This window comes from Fistularia commersonii, chromosome 27 (genome assembly GCF_037954325.1).
Source record: "Fistularia commersonii isolate RoL2024-O1a breed Wild chromosome 27, RoL_Fcom_v1.0, whole genome shotgun sequence".
Taxonomy (NCBI): Eukaryota; Metazoa; Chordata; class Actinopteri; order Syngnathiformes; family Fistulariidae; genus Fistularia; species Fistularia commersonii.
In genome coordinates, this window is record NC_141310.1 from 9,660,030 (window position 1) to 9,687,961 (window position 27,932).

At 39.9% G+C, this 27,932-nt stretch overlaps 2 protein-coding genes across 4 annotated transcripts in view; one reads left to right on the plus strand and one right to left on the minus strand.

The window, feature by feature from the left end:
- The window catches only part of igdcc4 (immunoglobulin superfamily, DCC subclass, member 4), a 46,592-nt gene extending 37,633 nt beyond the window's left edge, over positions 1-8,959 (minus strand). For both annotated transcript variants that reach the window (XM_086175304.1, XM_086175305.1), the window contains exon 1: positions 8,668-8,959. In XM_086175304.1, the coding sequence (XP_086031430.1) occupies positions 8,668-8,803 (136 nt within the window). In that variant the 5' untranslated portion in view covers positions 8,804-8,959. The remainder of the gene's footprint in view (positions 1-8,667) is intronic.
- Positions 8,960-18,879: 9,920 nt separating this feature from the next.
- scamp5b (secretory carrier membrane protein 5b) lies at positions 18,880-26,397 on the plus strand. 2 transcript variants are annotated; one of them, XM_086174777.1, is made up of 8 exons: positions 18,880-19,048; positions 19,574-19,626; positions 20,009-20,128; positions 21,606-21,639; positions 22,178-22,334; positions 23,566-23,667; positions 25,664-25,781; positions 26,030-26,397. In XM_086174777.1, the coding sequence occupies exons 4-8, from the start codon at positions 21,618-21,620 to the stop codon at positions 26,207-26,209; spliced, it is 579 nt and encodes a 192-aa protein (XP_086030903.1). In that variant the 5' UTR covers positions 18,880-19,048; positions 19,574-19,626; positions 20,009-20,128; positions 21,606-21,617; the 3' UTR covers positions 26,210-26,397. The 2 variants fall into 2 exon arrangements, with proteins under 2 accessions (XP_086030903.1, XP_086030901.1); XM_086174775.1 differs by lacking the exon at positions 21,606-21,639.
- The last annotated feature ends 1,535 nt before the right edge of the window (positions 26,398-27,932 follow it).

Sequence of the window (27,932 nt, forward strand, 5' to 3'; positions counted from 1 at the left end):
GCGAATCGTTTGAAGTCACAACTTTCGCTCGACTTTCATGGAACAACTTCTGAGCTTAAGAATCAACCGACTGACACTGAGTCCCATAAAATCATCATATTCAGTCCACAAATATACACAGCTGAAATCCAGCCCGGGGCATCTTTAAATAATATATCCTAATTTAGCATGGACTCTCTGAGGAGGGGATCGAGATGCACATTTACAAAATGCAGCTGACACACCCACAGTTTCATACAGGCCTTTAGGCACACACTGTATGTACCGCCGTAAACACGCTGACATACATACTGTAAGAGTAATTTACCACTTATGTGTGATGAGGTTTTCTCCAAAGGCGGTGGAGTTGAAAAAAAAAAGCAACTTTTGATGTTGCTCTCAAGTCATCTAAATATGTATGTTTGTAAAAATACCAAATAAAACAGTACCGTGAAATCTGTTTGGATCCAGAGCGATACAGCAATTGCCATAAAAGTGGTGTGTGAAGGACTTCTCTCCTCTAAGTAAAAGCCAAGCTAGACCACAGGCAAGATATATTACATCTCTCCACAAGCTTCACGGTTAATATTCTGTATCTACCACTTTACGGAGGACAGACAGCTTCCCCTCTGTTGCAGACATCAAAATGAAGGTCTTGAAACACTAAAAGTGATGGACAAGGAGTTCAGGAGAACAACAACTCTAAGGGGACCCGGAGACGGGGAACAAAAATGACTTTATTAAATGAAGGACTCACCAGAGAGTATATTTTCCGCCGTGGCTGTGGTTCAACCTGCGGAAAAATCTGATGATTCAGTTTTATGGTAATCACTTGATCTATACTTTTTCTTTTTTTTTTCCCCCACAGGGCTGGAAGCTGGCCAGGCCCGGGTCAAAGAAAGCTAATGTCAAGACCCTCTCTCACTCACTCAGTCATTTACCCAGTGAGTAATGGATGTTTTTTTTTTTTTTTTTTTTTTTAAGATGCATGCACAGAAGGGGCTCGATATCCATGGAATGCCCCGGCAGTGGCGGGAGAGTCGAGGCTGGCCCCCAGCTTCCAGGGTCAAGCTGTCTGACCAGAGCGCCTCAGTACATTCAGCTGCATAAAAATACAGTGTCCCTGATAATGAGGCACATACATATTTAAAGGAGCCGAAGACAGCGGACAGTTTGCCCCCCATTATGGATGGAGCATTTGCATTACTCTCTCAATGATTACTTTTTAACGCTATCTGATTATTCCTAGTTCTTGTCAGATTTGGATACCAAGATTCAGAGTTTGATTCCAATTAAAAAAAAAAACAACATAATTTTACCAATGGTGAAGACCATGAAACAAAGATAACTGACAGGAAAAACTTACAAACATTTTACTATACTTATACAAAATTACTACAATTTACAAAGCTAATGCTTTTAATTCAAACTCTAAACATGAACTTGACTTTACTCTGAGAATGTATTTTCTGTAAACAACTAACAATTGTTTTCAGTATCTTTTTTTAATTTGATACTCAATGCTCTCCTAATTGTGTCACCTTAAATTTGTGTTTCCCAAATCCGATGACATTGTCCTCAATAATCCAAAGCCTGACCTAACATCCACTGATTCAACTAAAAATAAAATCAAAATCAAAATTAAAGCTTGCACTTGATACTCATATTTTATTCTCTTATAACAGGACTCGAGCAATCATGAGTTTTCTTACTAACTAGCAATCGGTCATACAATGGAAATATTGATTTATCGATTGATCACAGAATGTCCACTTAAATGGAATGGAATATTTACACGTGTTTGCCGACATGCAAATATTAACTGACATGACTCTTCTAACACACCATCAAGTACACGCAGAGCTACACAAGGCTCCGTTCCAATAATATGCATGCATTGAGTTCAATATTGAGATGGAAAATACGGAAAAACAGCTTTTTATTCAAACACTGTGACAAATCAACGGTTCAAGCCAAAAGGCAACCCTTAAGTAATTTTACATCCCAATTAGATATATTTATAACCTAGAAAACGGACTTTGCCTCAGAGCTCCCTAGTGCAGTGGGTAGAAAAAAACATGCCTAAAAACACGTCCCTCCCCCTACTTTGCTTAACTTTGAACGGGGTCACCGTAGCTGCGAGACTCCCACTGGCTAACTTAAATGTCCAATGCACGTATGTCATTTTGCTGAATTACAATTTTTACTTCATGAAGCTAAAACCAAAGCTGTAGCTTTCATTCCGTTAAAAAGCAAGGTGACAAAGAGAGACATTTAATGAATGTTCACATCATCGACAGGTAATTCAAGAACACTGCGTGAGCAAATAGTGCTCGGATCACTGAATTTACTCCATATAGCTTGAAAGTCAAGGACTGGCATGAACAGAACAAGTCAACAAGGTCTGATCCCCCTCAGTTCATCTCAGATATTTTACGGTCAAAGACCAAAAGATTGGCACAATTGCTTAGAATGAAAACCAGTCAGAGAAAGCAAATATGTCCTGGAAAAAAACTCATTTGAATAGCAGAATGCATGATAGAAGGCTCAAACATAGCGACTGTGTCCGACAGACCAGTTAGTTTGCAGCCTCTCCATTTCAACGCACAATTCGACAGAGAAAAACCCAAGAAATTTTGTGTCAAGAAAAGAAAAATCTAAAGGTTTTCATTCAAGATATAAGTCTGGGAGCATAAGCTTGAGAGCCTGATTTGGTTTAATCAATTAATCTATACTCTCAAGAGGTTTGAAAAGACTACTGCCATGTGCAAGGCTAGAGACGGTAAACGTTCTTTCGGATATTTTATTTTATGCATGCCTCCAAACTGAAGTCCAATATCATCAACTTTCCCCTCTTTGGATGAATCTGACCAAGTGTAAATGTAACCAAATGTAATATAAAATAAATGTAACTACAGTGATCCCTCGCTGTAACGCGGTTTACTTTTCACGGTTTCGCTACTTCACGGATTTGCATCGTGCATTGTGTTCTGCATTCCGATTGGCTAAAAAGTCACTCCGCTTCTTCTCTACCTGTGCGTCAATAACGTTGCAGTTTAATTTGTACACGTAAATAAAACGGCTTGCCAAATTTACATTACGTACGTGCAAATTCTCTTGCAATTTTGAGTTTCTCTAAAACCCATAATGTTGACAAAACGTTCTGGACCGACAAAGGCACCTGCGGCAGGGCCCAAAAGGCAGCGGAAGATGCTATCTATCACGGATAAAGTTAAACTTCTGGACATGCTAAGGGAAGGTAAAAGCTATGCGGCCGTAAGTCGGCATTACGGAATTAATGAATCTTCCGTTCGTTCCATAAAGAAACTAGAAATTAACATAAGGACGACAGCAGCAATTAGTTTCGCAGCAGCAATAAGGTCGCGGTGGGCTGTGCTAATCTCCGCAATTTGATGCCTTCTGTTCACATTGATGATTAAAATTATTATTTGACAGTACAGTACAGAAGTTATTTGTTGAAAAAAAACGTTTCTACAGTACAGTACTTTTATTTGTCAATCAAAAGATTGAGCCTGTAAAATGGTTTGTTCTTTCTTTTCAATGTTTAATAGAGTATTTAATTGTATAATAATTGTAAAAAGATATAAAGGTTTCTACTTCATGGATTTTCCCTATCACGGGTTCTTCTGGAAGGTAACCCCCGTGAAAAACAAGGGTATGCTGTACTCCTTAATATTACATAACTGTGAATGTATTACTCATTCGAATCCAAAATGATACATATGCATTCCCATCTTTCTTGAAACAGCCTTCCATCTGCATCAACTTTTCTCTTCCTGGACATTTAGGGATCATTTGTATTTTTCATTTCCGCTTGAAAATTGCATCGATGTGGATACGCTGCAATCTAATGGCGGGATGCCGTCACTTTGCAGGTAGCATGAATTGTGGGAAATGTAGTTTTCGGTCAATGCGCATGTTTGACTTATTTATTGTAACACAATTAGACCTTTTAAGACGCTCTCCCGGGCCACATAAAATGACATGGTGGGCCACATTTGGCCCGCGGGCCTTGAGTTTGACACATCCTCTCTTGACAGACTTGCCAGATTAAGGACTCTTCCTGGATTTTTGGTTTAGGAAGCGGCATGCCAACCCTTCTGTGGTTAGAAATGTTTCCTGGCTTTACCTTACAGAGGCACAACGATTTCCTCACAGACACTCCACAAAGCGGAGTGGAGATACACAGGTGCCTGATTTCAGACAGAAAATGAATGTCAAGGGCTCTTCTTCAATCAGGTGGAATAACTCAATAACAAACGCAATGAGACCCCACGCAGTTCAGAAAAGCATCCAATGAGCCAATCGTGGGGGTGGGGCCTTCAGAGACATTTGAAATGTTGAAGCATGAACAGTTAAAAAGTTGCTGTGACGGCAGTTTAGATGATACTTCTTGCAAGGGAAAAACATCAACGCATAATTATTCAAATATGAGGTATTTCAAAAGTATGTGAACTTATGTGACGGTTTAAATAACTACATCCGACAAAATGTCAGCCAGTTGTTGCAATGTTTACAGCAACGGTGCAACAGATCCACCTCCCGTAGGCCCGGGTGTAGTGATGTTATTATCATATCAATCCATTATCAAGAACTTAACGCTGTGCTGTGAACACACACACGGGCACTTTCGCTTCATTCGTTTGGTCGTGATGTGTTAACTAGAGCCGACATATTTTTATTTGATCATGAGAATGGACAAAACAAGCCCTTTGTCTGTGGATCTAGCCGTGACCCTTGCCCTCCAATTCGTCCCACCAACACCCGCCAATTCATTCCCGTCCCAGAATCACCACCACCCCCACTCAACAGCTTCAGTTCCCACCAAATACCCCACAACCACTGTCACCCACCACATTCATGCTCCAGTTTCTCAACCTTTTCCAAATGAGCACAAAGACAAACATGCGCACACCAAGTCACCCTCAATGACTCCGTTGTTTACTAGCCTTTGATAACTAATAACAATGCAAAGTAAATTTTGGCCCAGAAATCTGCCTGTTTGATTACAAATCCCTGTACTGCTGAGAGCGTATCAGAGCAGGGCACACTGGTAATTAGTGAGAATTTTTATTTAAGGAAACGTCGAAATTGCCATTTACGTCGGAAGATTCCATCACCTTGACGTGATCGCGCAAGTGTGCCAAATGAAATCGAAGGGAGTAATTCAGGTCTCTGCGGGGAATGTTGATTAAACTCCATTTTTGAAAAAAAAAAAAAAAAAAAACCTTCTTTTACTCCAATCTAACGGTGAAAGTCAAGCAGGTAGCCGTGTCCGCAATTACGACACAAAATGTGCCAGTGAACTATGAATAATGTAACCTATGTGATAAAATGACTATCTAGCTCATAGAAAGATGGTGCCTCCTCTAATGTGCATAAGCACTTTGGAGTCTCGGATATATTAATCCGACAAGCTTCTTCTTTTTCTTTCCACATCCACGCCAGAGCGTGCACAGCTTACTTCACCCTTATGTCCCTGGTAGGACATGAGACTTTGACACTCCACAAAGAAATTTTTGACCTTGCTTTTCTTGATGGAATCTATGCACAAAGGTTTATTTGGGAGTATTTGACCTCTAGCTGCATTCTGTGTTTTTTTTATCAAGATGGGCGCTTACACCTTATGTTTCAGCAGTTTGTTATTCCTGCGCTCCCTTTTTTTTTGTGTCACTTGTTGTCAGTTGCAAGCGCTACAGTCGCGACTTTGCAGCCATGCTGCTTCCTCGGCTTCGGGGCCGGGCTGGATTTGAGCCAAAGCTTTCGCGAGGCGTCCCGAGACACATTCTGATGTCCTTTTGTGTTGTTTTGCCTTTGCCGTCGAGACTTCCAGGGCGGGTTAACCCAACTGAAACTGTCGAGAACGTCCCCACCCACTTTGACTTGCGAATCTCTTGGGTTTTTTTTTTAAGGGCGTTGCTTTTCTTTTCTCTCAGTTTACTACAGTGGCGGTTCATTATGTCATTTTTTTTTTTTTTTTTTTTTTTAACTCCTGCGGATGGATATAGCATGATGAAGAAAAAAAATTCAAGGTCAAAAGTAAGTATCTATCGTTAAATTGGAAAAAAAAAAAAAAAAACTGAGCCCACCAAGTGCCCCTTGGGCTGTCAGCTGTTGTCTTTCTCACGAATCTGTTGAAGGTAATTGGTAAAAAGAAAGGACACAAGGAGCTCATAGTGCCAAAGTTAAAGCATACAGGTGGTTTTACATTAACGCGTCACATTGAAACACAGCGTAGCTCCACCCATTTCGGAGAAACTCCAACATAAGATCTATATCAAATATTTTCTTTTCTATTTTCTTCTGCATTATAAGTTTTCATCTTTTAAGCATCAATGTGTGCCTTATCTCCTTTTTTTCTATTCTATTTGGATGCTTTATTCAGACATCTAATGATGATTGAGTTACATTTCCAACAAAATTACAGACGGCAACCCTAATGTTTAAGGTCAATTATATCACCGCTTGCTTATAAATTAATTTGGTCGACATCGGGTTACAATTTTAGATTAAATATTAAAAGGGCGGAGCTTGTCTAGAAGGCCAATCAAACAATAGCATTATCGGCCATACAATAATGCATAATAACTTTTGGAACTTTATGAAACTGGATTAGAGTCGGATTAATTAAACATGAGCTTTAAAAAGCATCAACAGAATTTAATTGAAAAAAGAAAAGGAAATTAAATCTCCACAACATGATATTCTTCAGCAGGCTTAAATTAACAGCAATGACCTGAAATGACGAGTATAAATGTAGGGTGACTTTTTAAGCACGCAAATGTAAAACCTAGATTTAAAAGGACAGTGTATTATATATTCTCATTGCTCATAAAGTTGAAAAACAAACATTACTAATTAATAATGGATAAAAGTATGATTATTTTTACTATAGCGCCAAAAAATGTGAGTGCGCTTTCCAGCACGGGTTGATGTTACAGGCTGATTGTTTTTATTTGATACTTTGCAGGGTTTTGCTCAATGGTTAAATGAGAATAAAAATAGAATCCCATTGATATTAGGCACAGGAAGTCAAAGGTTGTCAGATTTGTTTGTGTACTTTCCCCTCACATCAGGACATTGAGTGAAAGTTCTGTTCTGCAGCCAAAATGTTTCAGGGCTGCAGAACAGCACATACAATGGCAAACATCTCTATTGCCGACTGAATCATCTGTTGTTTGTTTTTTCTTTCTACACAAATCTTTTAAATGTATAATTGCTTTACAAATGCATAAAATGCGCCTCTGTTATTCCAATCACCAAAACGCTCTATTCACATTTAATCTGCTTGCCAAGGTTGACTTTCTGTCGTTCTTGTATTAAAAACACAAAAACCACTAGTGAGTTATTTGGATTTGATTTCCTTTCACTCCAATAATTCTCTTTTTTTTTTTTTTCGCCCAGACTTCCCACTTATCGTCTCCATTTGAATACGTGTTCCTGGAGATCTGAGTCTCCAAAAGATACATATCTAATTGACATCACCCTCATAAAAAATAACTCCTGGCAAGAAGCGGTGAAATCGACCCATCGATGGGTTTATCTCATGTCAATTACAAAATAATTACCTCTAATTCATTGTATAAAACTTACGCTCGATCGTCGTGAGGGTCTACTCGCACGCAGACAAGCTGAACCATGTGTTTGTGCGTGCGACCAAATCGTGCACGTACACACGCCTGATGCTATTTGAACTTTTCCCGACCCTGGAAAGCAGACACCAACACTGATCTTCACCACAGGTTCTTTGTCACGAAACAACCCAAGGTTGCTTTTTCACCCGCTCCGTCTGTCGTGCGCGGGATAACTTTCTCCTGCGGTCGCCGACCTTACCCCCCCCCCCCCCCCCTCCCAGGAGCCACCACAGCGTCTTCCAATGTCAGCCCTCGATGGCATTTTTTTTTTTCCGCCCGATTAACGAAGACCACTCGTGGATACGACGGGCCCGTCTGTCTGCGGCAGCGTCCTCCTCTCTCTCTAGTGTCGGATCGCTCTAACGTCCCGAGTGGGGTAGATTATTAAAGAAAAGAAAAGTTGAAGAAAGGGTTGTGATATTTAATTGGCTGGAAAAAAAAAAATCCACACATTTTTAAGAAGCGGCGGTCGTGCTTTAAGCATAATGAGTCCCCCGTTTGATCTGAACCCCCCTCTGACTGGGGTTGAAAGCCCCCTTTCCCCTCCCAACCCCAGGCCACCCCGTGGCAACATCCGAGGCTGCTCCTTGGCTGGTAATGTGCAGAAACTCGGGGGGAAAAAAGAAAAAAAAATCCTACATTGTCCCGAGAGAGACAGGCATTAAGTCACAAAACACTCCTACCTACCTCCATCCACCCCCCACCTCCTGCATAGGGGGGGGTCACACAGAATATGGAGGGGTGGGGGGGGTACGGTATAGCCCGGACCGTGCAAGGTGCAAAAAAAAAAAAAATCACCCATTACCATAACACACTTGTGTTGTGCACTTTAGGGTGATATCTGGGTGGCCCGCCACCTCACCCTTTGCACGCCCCTGTGGGGGTGGGGTAGGGGTGGTGAGTGGGTGGGTAGAAGGGTGGTGGTGGGGGGGGGGTGCGAAAAAAAAAAAAAAAAAAAAGAAACAACACAAAACAAACAAACAAACAAACAAACAAACAAAACATCCACATTTCGTAAAAGTAAGAGCTTTACCTTGCTTGGATGAAGCACAGAACAGCGAAAGAAGACAGAAAACCCAAATTGTTTTCTCCACCGCCATGTACAGCCTCGGGTTTCCACCGGCGTGCGTCTCTATACGGGCGGCTATACCGTTCGCGGCGGCGTGCATATGCTGGAATCCGCTATTGTCTCCACCGGCGCGTCAGGGAGCCTCCGGGAAGGTGTCGGGCTCTGCGGTCCGCGGTCGCTTCGCCTCCCGGACTAAACAATGCGCCTGCACGGGGAAAAGCCGTCGTGTCTCGCGGCGACTCAACGCCATGTTGCGAACGAATGTTAAGTGTGTGGCAGCCTGGTCCGCACACACACACACACATGCACGCACGAATGCACGCACGCATGTGCGCGATCGCGCACACGCACATTGCCAGACACTGGCTGGCTGGCTGGGAGTCCTGAAAATGCTGTCGGTACCTCAAACACACCCCTTCCCCCCCTCTGTTCATCAACTCATCGCCCTCCTCTTCATCACTGGAGAGAGATGCTTCTGAGTGGCGCTGCTTGACAAAGACTTGCGGTGCCATTTTTTTTTTTTTTTTTGGCAAAATATCTTTCATCCCAGGCGCTCTCTGGGTCCGTTGTGCACGATTGGATCGTTCGTGCTGAGCCGTGAGTGAATGTTAAAACGTTATTACTGCGTAATAACCAGAGGAGAGCGGTGTTATAACACAGTAATAACGCAAAAAAAAAAACTTGACGCTCATTTTCATGGACAATCTTCAGGAGGTTTCATTTATTCTCACTGTGTGTGTAAGGGGGGCGTACATGTGCACGCTTCTATGGATGCAATAGTGTGATGAAGCAAGCAGGGAGTAAAACAAGAGAGCAGGGAGTGCACATGTGCTTCCTTAGCAGGATAAGCCGCGCAGGGAGGAGGAAGGGAGGGCGGCAGGAGGGGTCGTTGGTGTGCATCCCAATCAATCAGCCAGCTCGCCTCCCCTGCATCGAGTGCTGAGGGACTCGACCGACTCCCGCATGCAAACACATCGCGGGAGCCAGCTGGAGCCCAGCCTCCCTCCACAGCAGACAAAGACTTCGCCTCGTGTTTTCCACTCTCAGCATCACTAACACCGACAGCATCCTCACGTTCGCCCGCGTACAAAGAAAAGTGCTCCGAGACGCAAAACAAAGGGACTTTCGAAACCGGTCGTCGGATGTGCCTCTGGTAACACCCAGAGCTGTTATTTCTAATTCTAGGGCTACAAATTGCCATCCTGGGAAGTTCCAAAGTGCAATGCACGCCTTTAAGCAGCCACTGATTGAAGACTGGTCTCATCCTGAACTCTTGGACTTACACAAATCATGCCAGATTGACCTGCAGTACATGACAGGAGAGCGTTTTATATTCCTCGTGTAATGAAGAAGTTCCTTTTGTATTATTATCTAGCCCGGGCAAATTTGTGGTCCGAGCGTGCATCCATTTACGAGCAATACTGGATTGATTTGAGGTGATGAAATGAAATGCGACGGATGAATTTCCCAGGTGTCCGACCGAAACACATGTCTGGGCCATCGTATTATGTGATTGCATTGGAAAACTAATAGCATTGCCGTGTCCTCTCTGATTGTGGTCAATCTGCAACACCCCCCCCCAACACACACACACACTCTACCCCCACTACTTTTTTTTTTTCACCTCCCCAGCTGCCGTAAAATAATGAACTCAAACTACCAGCTGCTCACAAATCATTCCACAAAGTGGTGTGATGTGAACGCACAAACCATTTATATCAAACGGCTTTATATCAGGTGTGGCAAAAATGTTGACAGTTCACAATTTTGCTTTAGGCGGGGGCCCTTGATCCATCACTGTGTGTATCAGTGTGTGTGTGTGTGTCCAATTCAACTCTGTGTGAGGCCAGAAACATGGGGAATTTTCAGCTACCTGACTTTCATCTGCGTCTTCGCAGAGGCGAAAACCGTCTTTTCACAAAATATCATATATATCCAGGGTTGTAGCAGCAATTTAATATACAGGCAGTTTGGTATCAGAGTGCTGCTGCAACCCTGCCTATCAACATGCAAGGTGCATCACCTTTTTACCTGGACTGATGGTTTCGCTGGCGTTGTGCCACAATTGCACGTCAGAGAGAAGCAATGCAGACTTTGTCACCCTCCTCAAAGAAAGAAAGAAAAAAAAAAAAAAAAAACGCATTATCTTTTAGGAGATAACTGAAAAAAAATGATATATACATATATTCAGACATACAGTGACTGACTGACACAAGTCAAATTCAAGTCCCTCAGACTAAACATTCAATTATTTTTGAATATTTTTTTTTATGTATTCGACTGTGTGTTATTCAATAAACAAATCCAATCATTAGTATTATATTTTCGTATTTTCCTTGGGAGTTTTCGTGCCTTAAGAATCGCCTACTGTTGCAGTCCCATTAAGGATCGAACAGCACAAAAACGAATTCAGATAACTGAGAAACGGCGGCACTTGTGGGGTCCATGTGCTTGGCGGGGGCAAAATGCCTGACTACCTTAGTTTAACCGGTTTATGGATTAGGGTCAAGGTTACGGTTGGATATCCAGTACGGATCATTAACGTGAGAAGTCAAAGGATGCCGATGGATAAATGGAAGTAAAAAAAAAAGGCCCCTCAGGACGACAGCGACGTCTTCTGAGCGCGCATACCGATCTGTGAATTATCGCTCGACGCACAATAAAAGCAGTGAATTCCACTTGCGTGAGAAGGTTGTACAACATCTTGGGTTGCATTGCCAAACAGTCTCGGGCATAAACCAAATGACTTGTGTCCTCTCACAACTTCAAAAGCTGATCCGGTGGAGGCTTTGACCTGGTCTGGGTTCTGTTCTTAATTACAAGTAACCTGATTCTCTTATAACCCTTAACAACCATGGCTGGCCACAGACGCAGGTCAGTGTGTGTTATGACATCCAAGGCGCTGTTATTGAACATTTGTGTGTCATTACCGTGAAAACACAGTTCAAAACACTTTTTGTAGATTAAAAAAAAAAAAGTCGTTTGACCCTGGAATAATTATGGTGCAGTACCTTGACAGCTACACCTTTTTGTTTCACAGTCAAGCTGGAGAGAAGAAGAGGAAAGCGGGGCTGAGGAAGAATCGCAGAGAAAATTATTTACACATTTGACGTTCCGCCTGCTGAGACCAATTAGGACAGTAAACATGCCTGGCTTTAGTCAAACAGCAAGGGGTTTTTGTAGTTTTTCTTGGCAGCGCAAGGTGGGTAAGTGCAGTTGTTATATTTGAAAACTAATTTTATACACACCATACGAGGAGACGAGTGGCTTTTCCACACTTGGGAAAGTAACGCTTTGAGTTGAATTCGTGGTTAAAGACACACTTCTGTTGAAATAACCGCATGAGATAAGCATACTTGTTATAATTCGGTCTCTGGAGTAATTGTGAACTGCTTGTCAGCGTAATCCTTTTTATCAAAACGGGATCGTAGCAATCGAGTGCTAAGCCAACATGTTTTATGTGGGGGACACAAAGTTTACCTTATTTCTGTTTTTCTTTTTTAACGGTGCATATTCACAGAATGTTCCTTTGACCATTTTTTCCTAAAGAACTATTAAGAGGTAATTTTTACTCCACTGATGGGTATGACTCAGTCAAAGTTAAATCTAACAAAAAAGGTTAATTTTCCCCCAAATATCTTTAAATGAGCACTTTTACCTCATGGTAATTAATTTTACTGTATTAAAGATGTTTGCAGGGCTCTGTATCACATTACACCGACAATAAGGACGGAGTCATCACCGCCCTCATATGACATAATGACTATTAAATGTTATATATCTAGAGACCTTTCTGTTTCTGTACTCCAATTATATACAAAAAGGGACATATTGTTACCAAACCATCATTTTTTGCTGCACAATGAGCATCTTTTCTTGGCCTTCAGTCAACTTAAGTGTTTTCTGACCTGCGATCGTTGGCCTTGACCATTTGCAAAGTTAAATAATCCGCGCATGCAAGTGCCTAATACTTATTTAGACTATTCTTTTGTGATTATCAAAGAAATAAAAGGAAATTAAACATAGAAAGATTAAATTGACAGTGCACAGCCAAGGGTAAAAATCTGACCAACCCCCCAGACAGTTGTGGTAGGTTTTAAAACGCTCTCCATTCCAGTGTTCAAATTTACACATGGTGACCATTTCCATCTTTGTGCTTCTCAGATTAGAAGTGAGTCCCGATGTCTGAATTGCTGCTTTCACGCAACAACTGTTGCGTGTCAGTTGGTCATTGTTGTGTTTGCAGTTTAGAAAAAGAAAAAGAAAAAATAGATAATGGTTAGCCGCGCCGAGGTTTTTAATCGATTTCATTCCGGACAGGTTTAAAAAAAAAGTTGATTATATTGACATTAAATGAGTTTAGCAGGTTAAAATGGTCTGAGAGGGACATAAAAAGTTCTAGACAAAAGTGCAGGCGACTGAAAATATGGTAATAATGACAATCAATAATGCTCCTCTCAGAAGTGATTCTAGTGGGGGAAAAAAATGGAATTGCCTGACTGAAACTTCAGTATAAATGTAATAAAAATAAATGCATTTGTGTCTTTTCGAATGCTCTGTCTCTATCAAGGTCCTTCAACACCACTCAATTTTTCATCCTTGTTTGCGGGCCGGTCTCGATCGTGTGAGGTTTGTATATTTGAATGCCATTTTTTGTTCTTGTTTACATTTTGCAGGAGGTCAGAGACACAGAGACCAATTTGACAGCAGGGGTGTCCTGTAACTATGGAAAAAGAAAAACAAAACACATTGAACACCGCCTCCTGCTGGAAGACCCGAGGGGGTGACGGCGTTGGGCATTTATGAACACAAAGAGAAAGGCATTGAGCAGAATGCTGTATGCAAAAAGAGGAGCATTTTTTTGCACCAACATGATGCGGACATCATATCTTTCCCATGGACGGCAGCGTGTATTGAGTAATCGATGAAAACGCGGAGTCTCAAAGTAATATATCCGTCCACTTTCAGCCGGGTTGAATCAACTCGTGAAATGTTTAGTGAACAAACACAGTATGCTATAGTCCATGGTTCATGTTTGGATATGCAAATGAGGTGTGCCTTGCCACAATGTTATTCCACCTCCTTCCGCTGGAAGGGGTGCCCTCCACATGCCTGGTCTAGAGGAAAGCGTCTCCATAGAAACTAAGACAACAGTGGCACATGGGCTTATATGGTGACTGGGCAAATGGTTTTCTTTTGTGAGGACAGTAACACTGGGGTGCACTGGCACTGGGATGGAATTGAGAGTATCAAGCAGCGACATTGAAAGTCCCTGCTTGATACTCTCAGCAGACACTAATTTCTACCTCATTTAAAGTGCATTTACTCACCCCGGCGATGAAGATAAATAAATACATCCATGTGCACAACAAGACATGAATGTAAAATAGAAAAGATTGGAAGGGGGCGGGGGCAAATGATAGTAGATTCCAAAGATGATGCATTAATGATTCGTCCGGAGGCAACAGAATGCAAGCTCCTAGGTTGTATCTTTCTTCCTCTTGTGGTCCAAAAAAATGCTCTTCCTGAGGTGTCCCTGTCCTCACACTGCTCCTTAATAGGCGACTCTACACCCCATTCAGGATAAAGTTGGTAGCAGTGGGAAGCCAGAAAACTCATTTTGTCACATCAATGCCTTGTTGGCAAAGCTTATGGGGGAGTCTGACTTCTTCAGTCTAATCTATGCAGAGTGAAGGGCTATTGGTGAGCTGGAGTGCGAGTGAGTAAGTGGTTTGGAGGCTCTGTTAGCACAGAGTAGGACCATTATTCCATGAAAAAGGCAGCCCTTGTCCCCATTAACGCAGACAGTAGATTCTGAATTAGAATCTCAGCTAAAGATTGTGAGGTGCTGAGAGAGGAGCTCTCAGTGTTCTTGTAAATGAAGGCTGGTGAGGCACAGAAACCGGAGAGGCCTGGTGAGAAACACGGGCAGCAAACAAAGAAACAAGTAAAAGTATCCACTTAAGGCCAACTTCCCTTTAGCTTTCTGTGTAAGGCCTATGGCACCACAGCCTTAGAATAACCTGTCAGAGGGCCGTCTAGACCGAAACTCCTATTTCTTGATATAAACAGAGAGGAGGGGAGAATGGGAGTTGGGGCAATGACAGTTCAAGTAAAAGGGAACAAGATGTGTCAGAGTCAGCGGCTTTACATTCCCAGAGGCAAGGCTCGGACAGGTGCTGTTTTTTTTAATAATGTATTGACTTATGATGAACCTCATGGGCTTTCCCCCACATGTAATGCACTTAATGTCTGTATCAGGCAGTCCAGCATCAGAGAGCATCCCTGCTGTGGTTTCCATTAGTGCACACTGACCTCAGAGTAAGCCTGACAGAACAAATGCATAGATGGATGGAAGGACAAAGCAGACGCTCCAATCTGCATGTCTCAATCTACGTTTCAAATGCATCTTTTTCATATCAAATTGCTTATTCAGAGACATTATGTAGACATAGCTGAATATAGATGACATATGACCGAATTTGAATTATTAAACAGTTTTAGTGAGGATCCACCAGTGTTGAGTTTACCTTATGCTAATTTGGAATCAGTGATTTTTGCCTCATAACATTAGCCTGACACAACATGTGCAATATACATACTAAATCAACAGAATTTCTCTTTTGCTATTGTATTTTCTTTTTGAAAATTACTCAAAGCAGCTTGTATGATTTTTAATTTATCACTGCTGTTTCACAAACCTTTTCTTTTGACCAGCCATGTAGTTTTAAAATTGAAAGTTAGTTGTGGCAAAAAGGCATTTCGTTTCTGATCATTAGCCATAAATGCAGTTACAACTCACCTTATCGTTCAGGGGCACAATTAACATTTGAATGGCATAATTTTTCTTGAATAGCTGAGGTTTCAAGGATAAAAATAGTGTAAATGCCCCACTTCAAGTGGATACTAGTCCTTGAGCTGGACTCAAAATACTAGGAATAATTACAGAACATAGGTCTGAGCTTTACCTTGAGTGATTAGTGTATCACGCAGGGTGTGTGTGCAGTGTCCATTACTAATATCACTGCATTAAACAACCAAAAACCTGACACAAAGAAAACATTTTCGTCTTTGTGTTGCGCTTGACCTTTACAGACACCTGTGAAGGAGTCGCTTACATGCATATAAAGGGACATGACACATAATAGTTCCTGCTTGGTGAACACAATGCCCTGTGTAATGGCCGAATTTGCAGCGTATCAAGAAAATCGCACCCGCCTCTCATTTAAGGAATGCACATCTTCCCCTGCATAAGGTATCACTTACAATACACTGCTTTAAAAGCACATACACCGTACAATTAGTTAAACACTGTTTATTGTAATAGTTACATTACACAGCAAACAGTGAATCCACACAAATTAATAAAAATATAATTATGTATATACCTGTTAAGGTTCCCCTCCCAGGAGCACAGACACTGGCAAGTAGAAATGCAGGTGGGTTTAATATGTTCTCAATTTGGACTGTTGCTATACACCGACGGGTTGGAGACACCATAAACTCCTTCTTCTTCTAACAAATGAGACCAGACAGCGACTGAAACTTTGGGTCCGTCTTTATACTGTGGCTTGATTAGTTGAATTGTTTTCTGGTGAGGCGTGGCCTCCAGGTGCGGAGGATAATTGCAGTGATTGTTGTGTCGCTGGCCTGAGGATTCGAGGAGTTGTGACAATACCGAACAGCAAAATCGTTAGATGAATATATTTAGTATTCATGCAAAATAATTTGGCTTGGATAATGCTACGGATACTATGAAAGGCTTGCTGTTCTGCACATGAGATTTAATAGAAATCGAGATTTTACAGAAATCTGAATTTTGTCAACAATTATGCTTTAAAACATGCATAAAAATTATAATAAAATGTATGATTTCTGAAATTTTGTGATAATCATTATTTACACAAATATTTCAGATGTAAGTGATTATTTTAATACTTAATGCAATGGTCTCAATGAATGATGTTTTAGGAACAACAACAACAACAGTTCAAAGGCAAATCACTGTTTGAATTGTTTCCACTTCCTGGCTTCTCTTCATTAAGTAGTTGATGAAACTGATGGTAATCCCTCATTCCCCAGAGCTAAATTTCAATGGATTTTAGGAACAACATATAGTCAAACAGTTCATCAGTTTATTTAATTCACTAATGTTTCGCAATCATCAAGGATAGCATAAATGATTCTGTTGAGTATTAGAAGCCAAGTTGTGGCCTGGAGTAAAATACGCCAGGAACGTATTAATTACTTATTAATTTATGTATGAATGAATGCATTTATTTATCTTTTAATTTATTTTATCAATTAAATGCATTGTTTGAACAAAATTTACTTATAAATATACTTAAAGTGATTCTACAGTAATGAATCAGTGAGCAATTCATACTGCAAATAAAAGGTGCCTTAACAAATGTAGGCTTGAACAACAAGCAACAGTCTTCTGCTTCAAGGTCCAAATTCATCCTGATTCTTCATACAGAATCACGTTTACAAAATTATCCACCATCCATATTTGCTGAACCAATGAAGGAATGAGAGTGCCCACCATACAAACATGACCATAACCTACAGTGTTTCATTTCACTCGAGTGCAAACTTCCCTATAAGCAACCACACAGCTTGCCATAAATGTGATTAAATAAATGGGGTAGTTTTTATCTTGAAATATTTAAAAAAAGACAAACATAGCCAAACTATATGGGATTTTGTATCCTTTGTGTCCACCTCTGATGCTGGGGGAAACAGTATATTTTCAACATAGTAAGTGCAATTGGTTTCACTACCACTAGAAGGCACTATTTCCCCAATACAAAAATGAATATTTAAGAGGAATGAAATATCAGGAGTGGAATCTCAAACTAATGTTCTAGCATTATAGAGGAAAAGAGGAATGAAGATAGATAGATAGATAGATAGATAGATAGATAGATAGATAGATAGATAGATAGATAGATAGATAGATAGATAGATAGATAGATAGATAGATAGATAGATAGAAAGAAAGACAGAGAGAAAGACAGAGAGAAAACAGAGAGAAGAAATTCCTTCTATTCAGGAAATTAAAAAAAATGAATGAATGATGTGATAGGGCTTGAAATTGTAGAAGCTAGCATGAGGTTGTGATTGCGACTTTATTTAAATTGATGAACAAGGACAGGCTTGAACCATCATTAAGCTGAGGGCTTATTTATTTTGATTTTATGCTTAAACACGACACTGCAAATTCAACTGCTTCAGGCGAAGGATTCTCTGCAGAAGAAGAGGAAACTTCACCCTTCTTAAGGAGATTTTATCATATATGAAAATAAAAATGTTGTAACATAATGTGACAGAGGCAGCTCAAAACTTGTTAGTCTGGATAAGCGTAAGAAATGATAGCTGAATGCAGTCTACAGAAACTGCACATCTTCTGAGTTTTCTGTAAGTTTTCTTACTGAAAACAGTTCATTGATTTCTTTCATTTTTCATTATGTTAATGTTTTGTTGTTGTTTTTTTTTTATTCTGATCAGGGCTCAAAATGAGTTACAAGATAAGAAAGATCACTCAAATCATCACGCGAGTATTATCATGCTTGTCTAAGTAAACTCAAACACATTTTATTTATTTAGTGGGCTCCTTTTCTCTCTTTCTCTCCGTGTGTTGCAGATCTGGAATGGTCAAGTTAAAAAAAAAAAGATACACCTGAATAAAGGGGAAAACATTATGGTCATAGTATCCGCAATGAATAGAAAGGCAATGTCATGTGACGTTGTTTGTGTCAATGACATTTGTGATTGATTGAAAAAAAAATCAGCAAATTATTCTTATTCTTATTCTTATTCTTATTCTTATTCTTATTCTTATTCTTATTCTTATTCTTATTCTTCGAGGTTGTCTATGCCTTCAGTGTTTGTCCATCACATCCATAAGAGAAAACGTGAAAAAAGATAATCGCATTGACTGATTAGCCATGTGTTTACATGGGGAATGCATACAGAATGATAAGTAACAGATTATTGTCAGTTGCTGTTTAGCAGCTACACAGTTATCCGTCCGGTTCAGCACCATGGACAGAGAGCTGGACGGCGATTGGATCAACAACCTAGCGCATAGGATTAAAGTCATCTGCCTATTGGTGCGAATCAAAACGACCTCAGGATACCGGGCGATGATTGGTCCGGAGGTCTTGAACGGTCGAGATTTATCGCAGAGGCCATACCATGCAGCGGAAAGTAAAATAACATAGTATTATTTCGCCTTATTGATAGCATTTAACTAACAGAAATACTACATTCTATGTACAACTGAGGTTGTCAGGGGGAAACCGCGCGCTGCAGACCGAGAGACGGTGACTCCCGACGGCAGGTAAGAAGATTACGTTTCCGGTCTCGGCTAATTCCTGGCTAGGATTGCAAGCCATGTCAAAATACCCGGGTGTCGTTGCGAATACTCGCCTAGCATGAAGCTTTTTTCAGTTTCCCCCAGTGGAGTGAGGATTTCATGTAACGCGACGGCGTGAGTGAGAGTCGATTCTCCCGGGGTGGGTTTTGGCATTTTCTTGCGGTTACAACCGAAACCGGAAGAATCCGGTCGTGAAACCTCTTATCCCCGACCACAGGGACGCGCCTGGAGGGCTCACAAATCAAATCCCCCGGGGCAGCGTCTTAAGAACGACGCCTGATTCAACTTCTCCTGCTAATATTGAAATATCTCTGCAACACTATTTACACAAACTCAAAATGTACATCGAAAAGAAACAACAACCATCCATCCATCCATCCCTTTTCTGCCGCTTAACCCGTACCAATACAACAACAATCTTTTGAAAATGTATTTTTGTTACTGTTATATATTTTTTTCCATAATATTTTTTTTTATCCTGTTTTACAGACTGAACAGACAGTGAAGGCAGGGGTGAATCCAAGTCTTCATCCCAATGGCTGGTTAGTAAAATAAAATAAAAATAAATGTGTAAATATATATCCACATTTATTTGTTATTTGCCTTTTATTTATTAGTTATATATAACAGTTTTATAGATATAACTGATGTATAAAAATTAATGTATAAATAGTAATAATCATATATAAATAATCCTTATTTATTAGTTATATATAATTAATAAATATGTTTTCTCTCTCTCTCCCTATATATATATATATATATATATATATATGTATGTATGTATATATATATATATATATATATATAAATACATACATGTGTATGCTTATATGTATTGATAAACATATATATGTATACATAAATATCTACAAATATATATATAGTCTGTCTCTCACTCTCACCTAAAATGTGCTGTTGCAGAGCCAAACTTCCCCCCACTGCCCGGGTTCATTCCTCTGAAGCCGTGCTTCTATCAGGACTTTGACGAGATCCCAGAGCAGCACCGGAGCTTGTGCAAGAAAATGTACCACCTCTGGATGTGTGAGTGCTGTTCTGCTGTTTTTGCAAAAAGAAAGGGAAAAAAAAAAATCAACTGCTCAGTAATTTTAAAACGTTGCAAAACATCACAAGAGATTTGTCTTGCATCTTTGTAGCAGAACGGCATTTGTTCTCAATGCAGAACACATGCAACCGTTTTGTTTAGGCTATTATTTCCCGCTTTTGTTCAGCTCTGGATCGGAAACTATAAAAACGGGATGAATGCTGTTGAAATCGTCCCTTTTCCAATGGCCGATCTGAAAACATTTTTTATTTGCTGGCCGTGGCATCCTGACTGGTTTATCTGTTAATGAGTCATAGCGCTGACCAGATGGCCTTCGTTTGAGCGGAGCAGTTACAATCGGAATTGTTTTAACAGTTTTTGCCAGAAGCACTTTCATTAAAGTTTATTACACCATAAACAAGCAGAGCAATAAGGTTCGCAATATTCGCAATATTGCTCCACTCCGGACGCTCCCCGTCTATCCATGAAGGCATGCAATGAAGCTAAGGGCAGGGGGGGAGCAGGAGAAAGCCCCCAATGCCTGCAACAATTACACAGGTGCTGTGATACTGTGGATGTTACGTAGGAAGCTAGAGGACAATAATGTGAGCAAAATAAAGCAATAACATCAAAACAACGAGGTGTAATTGGAAACTGGGGCTATTGATGAAAGTTTCCATCAGGATGTGTTATGGTGTGTTTAAGGTGACCAACAAATTCTGCAGTAACAATCAACTGTTAGCATTTAGTGCATATGATGACCTCCTATTGGGGTTTTAATTACCTTTTTAAGGAAATGGAGTGTGATTGAACAATTTAAAAAAGGCAGGTGTGAGCATGTGTACTGTTTTTGAGAACTAGATATTTTCACTCATAACTTCAAAGAAGTTAAGCCTTATTTGGTATTGTAGCGGCTAAACATTGGCGCATTGATCAGTCCTTCCACCTCACGGCAAGAAGGTTCCTGGATAGATCCCGACAGGGGGCCTTTCTGTGTGGAGTTTGGATGCTTTGGGTTCTCTGGTTTCCTCCGACAGTCTCTATCATGCACTAAGCCCTTTAACGTGTGAATGAGAAAATAATTGGTTTGTATGTCTTTATATGTTGCCCTGTGATCGACCGGGTCCAGGCTGAACCCTGCCTCTCACCCAATGACAGCCGGGAAAGGCTCCAGCCATCCTCCACTTCCTGAGCACGGCTTAAACCGTATAGATATGAATACATGAATGAATGAATGGTATTTTAGCACCACCAAATAACAAAGCTTACTTCCTGATTTAATAAAAAAGAGATTACACGTAGAGAAACAACTGCGTGAAATGGGTCCCTTTTGCATAGAATGTTGCGGGGTGTATTTAGGTATAAGTTACTGTATATTAAAGTCATTCATGCAACAACTGTTTACACACAAAAAGAAATGTGTGTCTGCGGTTCGAAACTGGGTTTTGCTACAGTTAACCTCTTCTCTTTCTGCAGGCCTCGTCTTTTATGTTACCTCAAACATGCAAAGGTATTAAAAGTCCTAATCTGCTCTGGGGTGTTTTATTTCCTTTTCTGGAATGTTTCTGCTGCATCCTTTATGTGTTGTGCATGCACATATCTTTTTTTATTTAAAGTGGGACGGTCTTCAATTTGCAGGCTTTATTGTCTCGTTTGCTGTGGGATTTTTCGTTTCTGTTGGTGTTTGCTCCTTTTTTGTTATTGTGTTTCAGCTGCTTTTTTAAGTTATTTTTTGTTGCTTCCTGTTTTTGCTAAGCGCAATCTTCAACTGATTTGTCATCTTTATTAGTCCAGAGGGGAGAAAAATGGGAGAAAAATAAAACAACCAAATGAATGCGCAAAACGGTACAACACTGGTGACAATTTACTGGAAAGGACAGCCGTGTAAAAAACACTTAAAAAACAAAACACATTTCACAAGCTCAGTATCACATATTGCACTTTAGATCAGTGCCGCTCTGTCTGGTCTCTCTGCATGTTATTGTGCAAAGGACAAATCAACATGTTTGTGAATAAGTTACAATGGTATTTCTGATGTGGTCTTGCAGTAAACAGCGCAACTCTTGCTGTGAATCTCGTCGGCTGCTTTGCATGGATGTTTGGAGGAGGGGGAGTGACTAACTTTGGGCTGGCGATCATCTGGCTCATCATGTTCACCCCATGTTCCTATGTCTGTTGGTTCCGGCCCATATACAAGGCTTTTAAGTAAGTAACCAGGCACTTATTCACTGTGTAAAGCGAATGAGTTAAAGGCAGAAAACATACATTGCTTTTGTAAAGCAATGGTTCACAGCATGTATTGACTCAAGACACATTTTCATTTAGTCATGAAGAAGAAAAAAAAAAAAAAAACTGCAGCTAATTAAACAGTTTGGAGGACAAAACAAAAGGAAACCAAATATACAACCTCAATTCCAAAATTTGAAAATGTAGAACATGTTTGTATAGAGTCAAGTGCATAGTCATGTTTACAGTTGCTAATTACACCCCTATTTTTGGGCTGCTGCCTTGAAAGAAATGTGTGTCTTTCAAAATTACAGTTACGGAAATGTTTTAAATGAATAAAATGAATATTTCCTCAAGTAGACACCCCGCATTACACATGAATCAAAAGCGCCTCCAAAACACTACATTGCATAATATGGTCCCAAGGGATTTAGCAGTGACAGATGGGGTGTTTGTGCTCTGACACCCATTACGTATTTACTGTAATTGTGCTTTTATGATAACTTGTGTAAGATTTAAAAGGCTCCCTTTTGCAATGCTTGACAGAGTTAAGTGATATTAGTTTCATGGATTCAAAGGAGAAACTGCACGGGCCCATTCCTCATTTCAAACCTCCTCTCGTTGTGAAATACATGAGGTGCATGAATCCCGACGAGCACATTTCATTCAGCACTTTGCTCACCTACACGACTGTCTCGCATATGAAGAAGTTTTGCGAGATGATTGTGGGCCATTTGTACACACTAACAGCCCTAGTTTGCGGTCCGGAATGTATTTATAATGCGGTGCCAGCTCTCCCTGATACACAACAGGCAGTCGGGGCGCATCGATGCAAAATGCAGGTCTCTCCATCTGCTCCGGTTAAGACCTGGCATCCATCGGCTGGTGGAACTATCCTCAATGTAACCTATCTATGTTTAATAAGACCATGAATCCTTAATCACCCCGCAGAGGGGCCAAGTCCAAGTCGCATATTTCCAGTGTGGCCTGGGCAAAGTAGACAAGGTGATGTAATAAGTTTACAGTTTAACACTGTCCTCTGGATAAACCGCATATGATGATGATGTTTTCATCACTACAAGGAGACCATGGGAACAGTAATGCAAACTAGAGCTATAAACCCATAGATATATCACAATAGAATTGCCAGTCATAATTTTTTTTTACTGTTTGAGTCAATAAATGTCCTCTTTTTTTTTTCCTTTCCCAGGAGTGACAGCTCTTTCAACTTCATGCTGTTCTTCTTTGTGTTCATGGCTCAAGTGGGAATAAGTATCATCCAGAGCATTGGCATCCCAGGATGGGGAGTTTGGTAAGAAGCAGAAATGATTTACTTCTCCATCTTCACGCCACACTATTTAGAATCAAACCGTTTTTCCGCCTGCATTAAAAAGTTAGCCTTTTTCCGATTCGTAATGTATATACTTATGTATTCTCATTTGTAAAACAAATACATATCGAGTCTCAAGGCAGAAATGAATAAATCTGGAGTTGAGTGAGGGCAACTCAGAGTCGACGTTAAAGTAAAAAGATGTCTTTCTTCCAGAATTCAGAAATAGTTCATCCATTGCTATGCAGCAAAAGTTGTATAAAGTGTTTTAATAAGATCATAAAATGCTTTTCATATTAAAGGTGATTTCAAGCAATAAAATGAGATTGTCTGCTGCTTTCATTAAACTGACAGTGATGGACCATCAGAAATTACCCTTATATATTTTATGATAGTCCTATTATTAGATTTTGAGAGGCTGTTAAAGAGACCTTGACTCAGGCCGATGATCAGAAGTTAATATTATGACAGCCTCCATAAAGTTTATAAATGTCACCATGTGCAGTTGGAAACGGATCTGTATGAGCAATAATATTTCTAAACTTTAATCTGTTGTACTTTAAGTCCACAAAATTTTCATTTACCATCCAGATGTTCAGTGCGGCCGTCATTACAATAATGGACGAGGGCGGTTTGAGTGATTTTTAGGCCCGAGGCGAACACCCAATAAGCCGCTCCTCATTGTTTCGGTTTGCACAATTGTAGCAACAATAAAATCTCCTCAGCTATAACCTCTAACTTTAACTAGCTCAGCCTCGACGGCTAACATTACACTGGTCATAACATAAAGATAGTTGGCGCTCCTTCATTTTCGGGTCACGGGAAGTTCAGGCAAACTTTTCTGAGATTTGGCATCTTACTTCACACGTTCTTTTCAGAATCTGTTGTGAAAATCCTTTACGATGACCCGCTGTCTCTGCTTGTAGCTCAGGATTCTGCTAGCTTGGAGGAAGAACTAAGTTTTCCGAACAACCTGCCAGGTCAGGCCAAACATCAGCGTCTCAAAATACTCAGTCTTACAGATACCTATTTTTCACCATAGAGAAAATATGTTACGAAATAGCTTTCAACATTATATTTGTTGACAGAAGAATTACAAAACCTCGTATCAACATCGTGATAATTTACAGTGCGCTGCCAAGGTTGAGCTTGGATTTTTTAAATAATTAAAAGAAACTCAATAAAGGCTTACCCTCAATAACCGCTCGTTCACTGAATTTACTGTAGCTGTCATTCTGATATCGGTACACATCATTATTATTATTATTGTCATTATTATACATAAAGCTGGGCATAAAATGAAAAACATTGAAAATGTCAAATAGAAATGATATGGAAAAATGTATATGGAAGTTATATGGAAACATTTTAAATAAAAACAAATATGTCTCAGTTATCCAGTTCATGGTGAATTCTTGTCGAAATCTTCTTGTCTTGGCAACTGGACTTGAATTTATTCAGTTGAACTAGAGAAGCCTCTCAGATCAGGGGTGAAACGTCTTCAAGAGAAGATATTCCAGTTGCCAAGGCAAGAAGTTTTTGACAAGAATAAAAACAAATAAATACATTGTACTTCATATTATTATTTAAGGGTGACGTGTTGACAATGGTAATAAAAAAATCATGATTGTAATAAAATATCTTTCTGTTTCACACATAGACTTTTTTCTGTCTCTAGCTTCCACTGTGAGACAAATAAATGACAATTATAATAATAATGATCATAATAATAATGATAATAATAATTGTTATCAACATGTATTGAGTGTTCAGAAATATCATCAAAAACATCATTATATACCATCTTATTCAACCCAAACATAGCATGAAGGTCTAGCAAGAAGGTCTAGGTAAAAAACTCCATTAAGATAATTAATGATAAATTATTATAAATTATAAACAATGGCAAGCTGCTTGAGAGAAAGAGCTTGGAAAAATGCAGAGTAAACTGGATTTTTTTTCTGTCTTTCTATTTCAGCGGTTGGCTGGCGACGATCTCCTTCTTCAGTTATAATATTTTGATAGCGCTCATCATGTTGATTCCTACAATCATGTTCACTGCTGTGGCCTCACTCTCCTTTATTGCTCTCACAAAGGTAAGACATATGATGCATTTCTCTACCGACTCTTAAAGTATTGATTTTTTATTCTGTGGTTTCATGGTCAACTTTTCCCTTAACAGCAATAGTCTCTATATATTTAATCAATTCTCTTTCATTTTCTTCAACATCCTTGCAATCCCACCTAGGGCTACGCATCATCTGTTTTATTTGAGAAACATCAACAAGTGTAACCTAAATCACAAGCTGCTGATAACGAACCCGCAATCTCACTGTTATCACAGATCCACAATTTTTACCGTGGAAGTGGGGGGAGCGTGTCAAAAGCCCAGGAGGAATGGACCACAGGAGCCTGGAAGAACCCTCATGTTCAGGCAGCAGCCCAGCAGGCGGCTATGGGGGCAGCCGCAGGGGCCATGCAGGATCAGTACTCCAGCCCGGCGTATAATGAAAACCAGATGTAGCCTCCTTGGGAAAAGAGGTGTCAGATGAAATGACATGATGGTTGTGTCAAAAGGTTGAGCAGCAGGGTGATGGAGATATTCCCCTCTCCCACACTTTTACAGTGTGGTGGCTATTCATAGTTCTACATCTATAAGTGGTTCAGAAAAGTTGCACCGGTTAAAAGCAGAAAACAAAAAAAAAAAGAAAACCTTTTTTCAAGCAATATTGTCATTGTAGCATTAACTGTGCCCATCTGCGGAGCGATGCGGTTATTGCTAAGGGCATATTAAGTTAATGACATTTCATTTCATTTTATCTCTTTATTTTACTTTTTCTGTACAGGACAATAAATGAATGTGTTGACTTTAGTTGTATCCTCAGTCAGTATCTACCCATGGCAAAAAAACATTTTTTTTTTGTTTTAGAAACAACAATGACTAGACAAAACAAAGGAACAAACCTTTTTTTTTTTCCACAGAGTAAACTACGTGGGGAATAATTGAGGGATTGATTACATGATGTTAGCTATTTATCCGAAAAGATAAACCAAGGATTTTAATTTGTGTTTTTTTTTATTCTAAATTAATCTTCTGTCTGTTACCTCAGGTGTGATTTCATCATATTTCTGTGCAGCCTATCTGTAGCTGGCGCCTTGTGATGCTGTCACACTATCAGTGTGTATTACACTGAGAATCTGTCATGGGAAGCAGCCAATGATCTTTAGACTCAGGAAATAAGGACAATTACAATTCCGCGCCTCTCTAGTTCCCTGGAAGCATCCTGGGAAAACCTGTTTTACATTTCATTGAAAACAAGAGTTCCAAATACAGATAGTTAAGATAAATAGTTAATGATACTATGATAATTAGAAAATAAAAGTGAAAGACTTGATCATGTGTTGTAGCCAGAACTAATGTATTAGACATATAAAGGTTTTGTATATAAATGTAATATGGTGTGTGATCTTTTATAAAACTGTAATAGTAACTAGAACTTGTAGACTTTGAGCCTGTTGCTATAAGACTTTGTGACCACTGAGAGGTGCTAATGGTTTTAGTATGAAATAAAAAATCTTCACCATGTACAGATTACCTTCATTCATCCTTCACAGATAATAGTCATTGTTGTCCTTTCTATTTCCTGTTTTCTCTTTTTTCCCATCCCACCTTTGCGTCCCCCCCACCCCTTTTTTTCTTCTCTGCTTTCACACTGAATAGGGAAATAAAGTACACTGCTCATTACAGTGACGACCACAGATTTTTTTTTTTTTCTTCCTATTTTCCGGCTGTCTTCCATCTGTATCGTGCATCACATTTGCACAGTTGGTTCGTTGAGAGTGACTGCCTACTATGGTGACCTGTTGGATGTATTTCAGCTCTACTGGGCAGGGTATTCTCAAGGACAGTTGGCGAGGAATGGCAGATAATAACTCACTCACTCCTCCCACCAAGCTGTGGATTTTCAAGATTTTGCAGTGTACTCTGCAATAGTTGCAATATTGTTCCGCTGCAATATGCACATAACACGTCATAATAAATCTTAAAATGTGTCAAACCTGATGTCGTTACATTTATTACTTTACCCAACAACCTTGTTTTAAGAAAGAAAACAAATCTTGGGGGAAGCAGCCAAATTGACCTTATATTGTTGAATCTTTCTTCTGCATTCACGCCAGGAGGCTAATTTCTTTACTCATTTGTTTTCCTGCTTGACAGTTATCTTATATTTTTTCCCAGTTCAGTC

What these genes read in the sequence shown, in the direction of transcription:
- scamp5b (XM_086174775.1), top strand. An exon ending in AATGTACCACCTCTGGATGT is followed by an intron (nt 20,129 to 22,177) that starts GTGAGTGCTGTT and finishes GTGGTCTTGCAG; the next exon opens with TAAACAGCGCAACTCTTGCT. An exon ending in CCTTTATTGCTCTCACAAAG is followed by an intron (nt 25,782 to 26,029) that starts GTAAGACATATG and finishes CTGTTATCACAG; the next exon opens with ATCCACAATTTTTACCGTGG.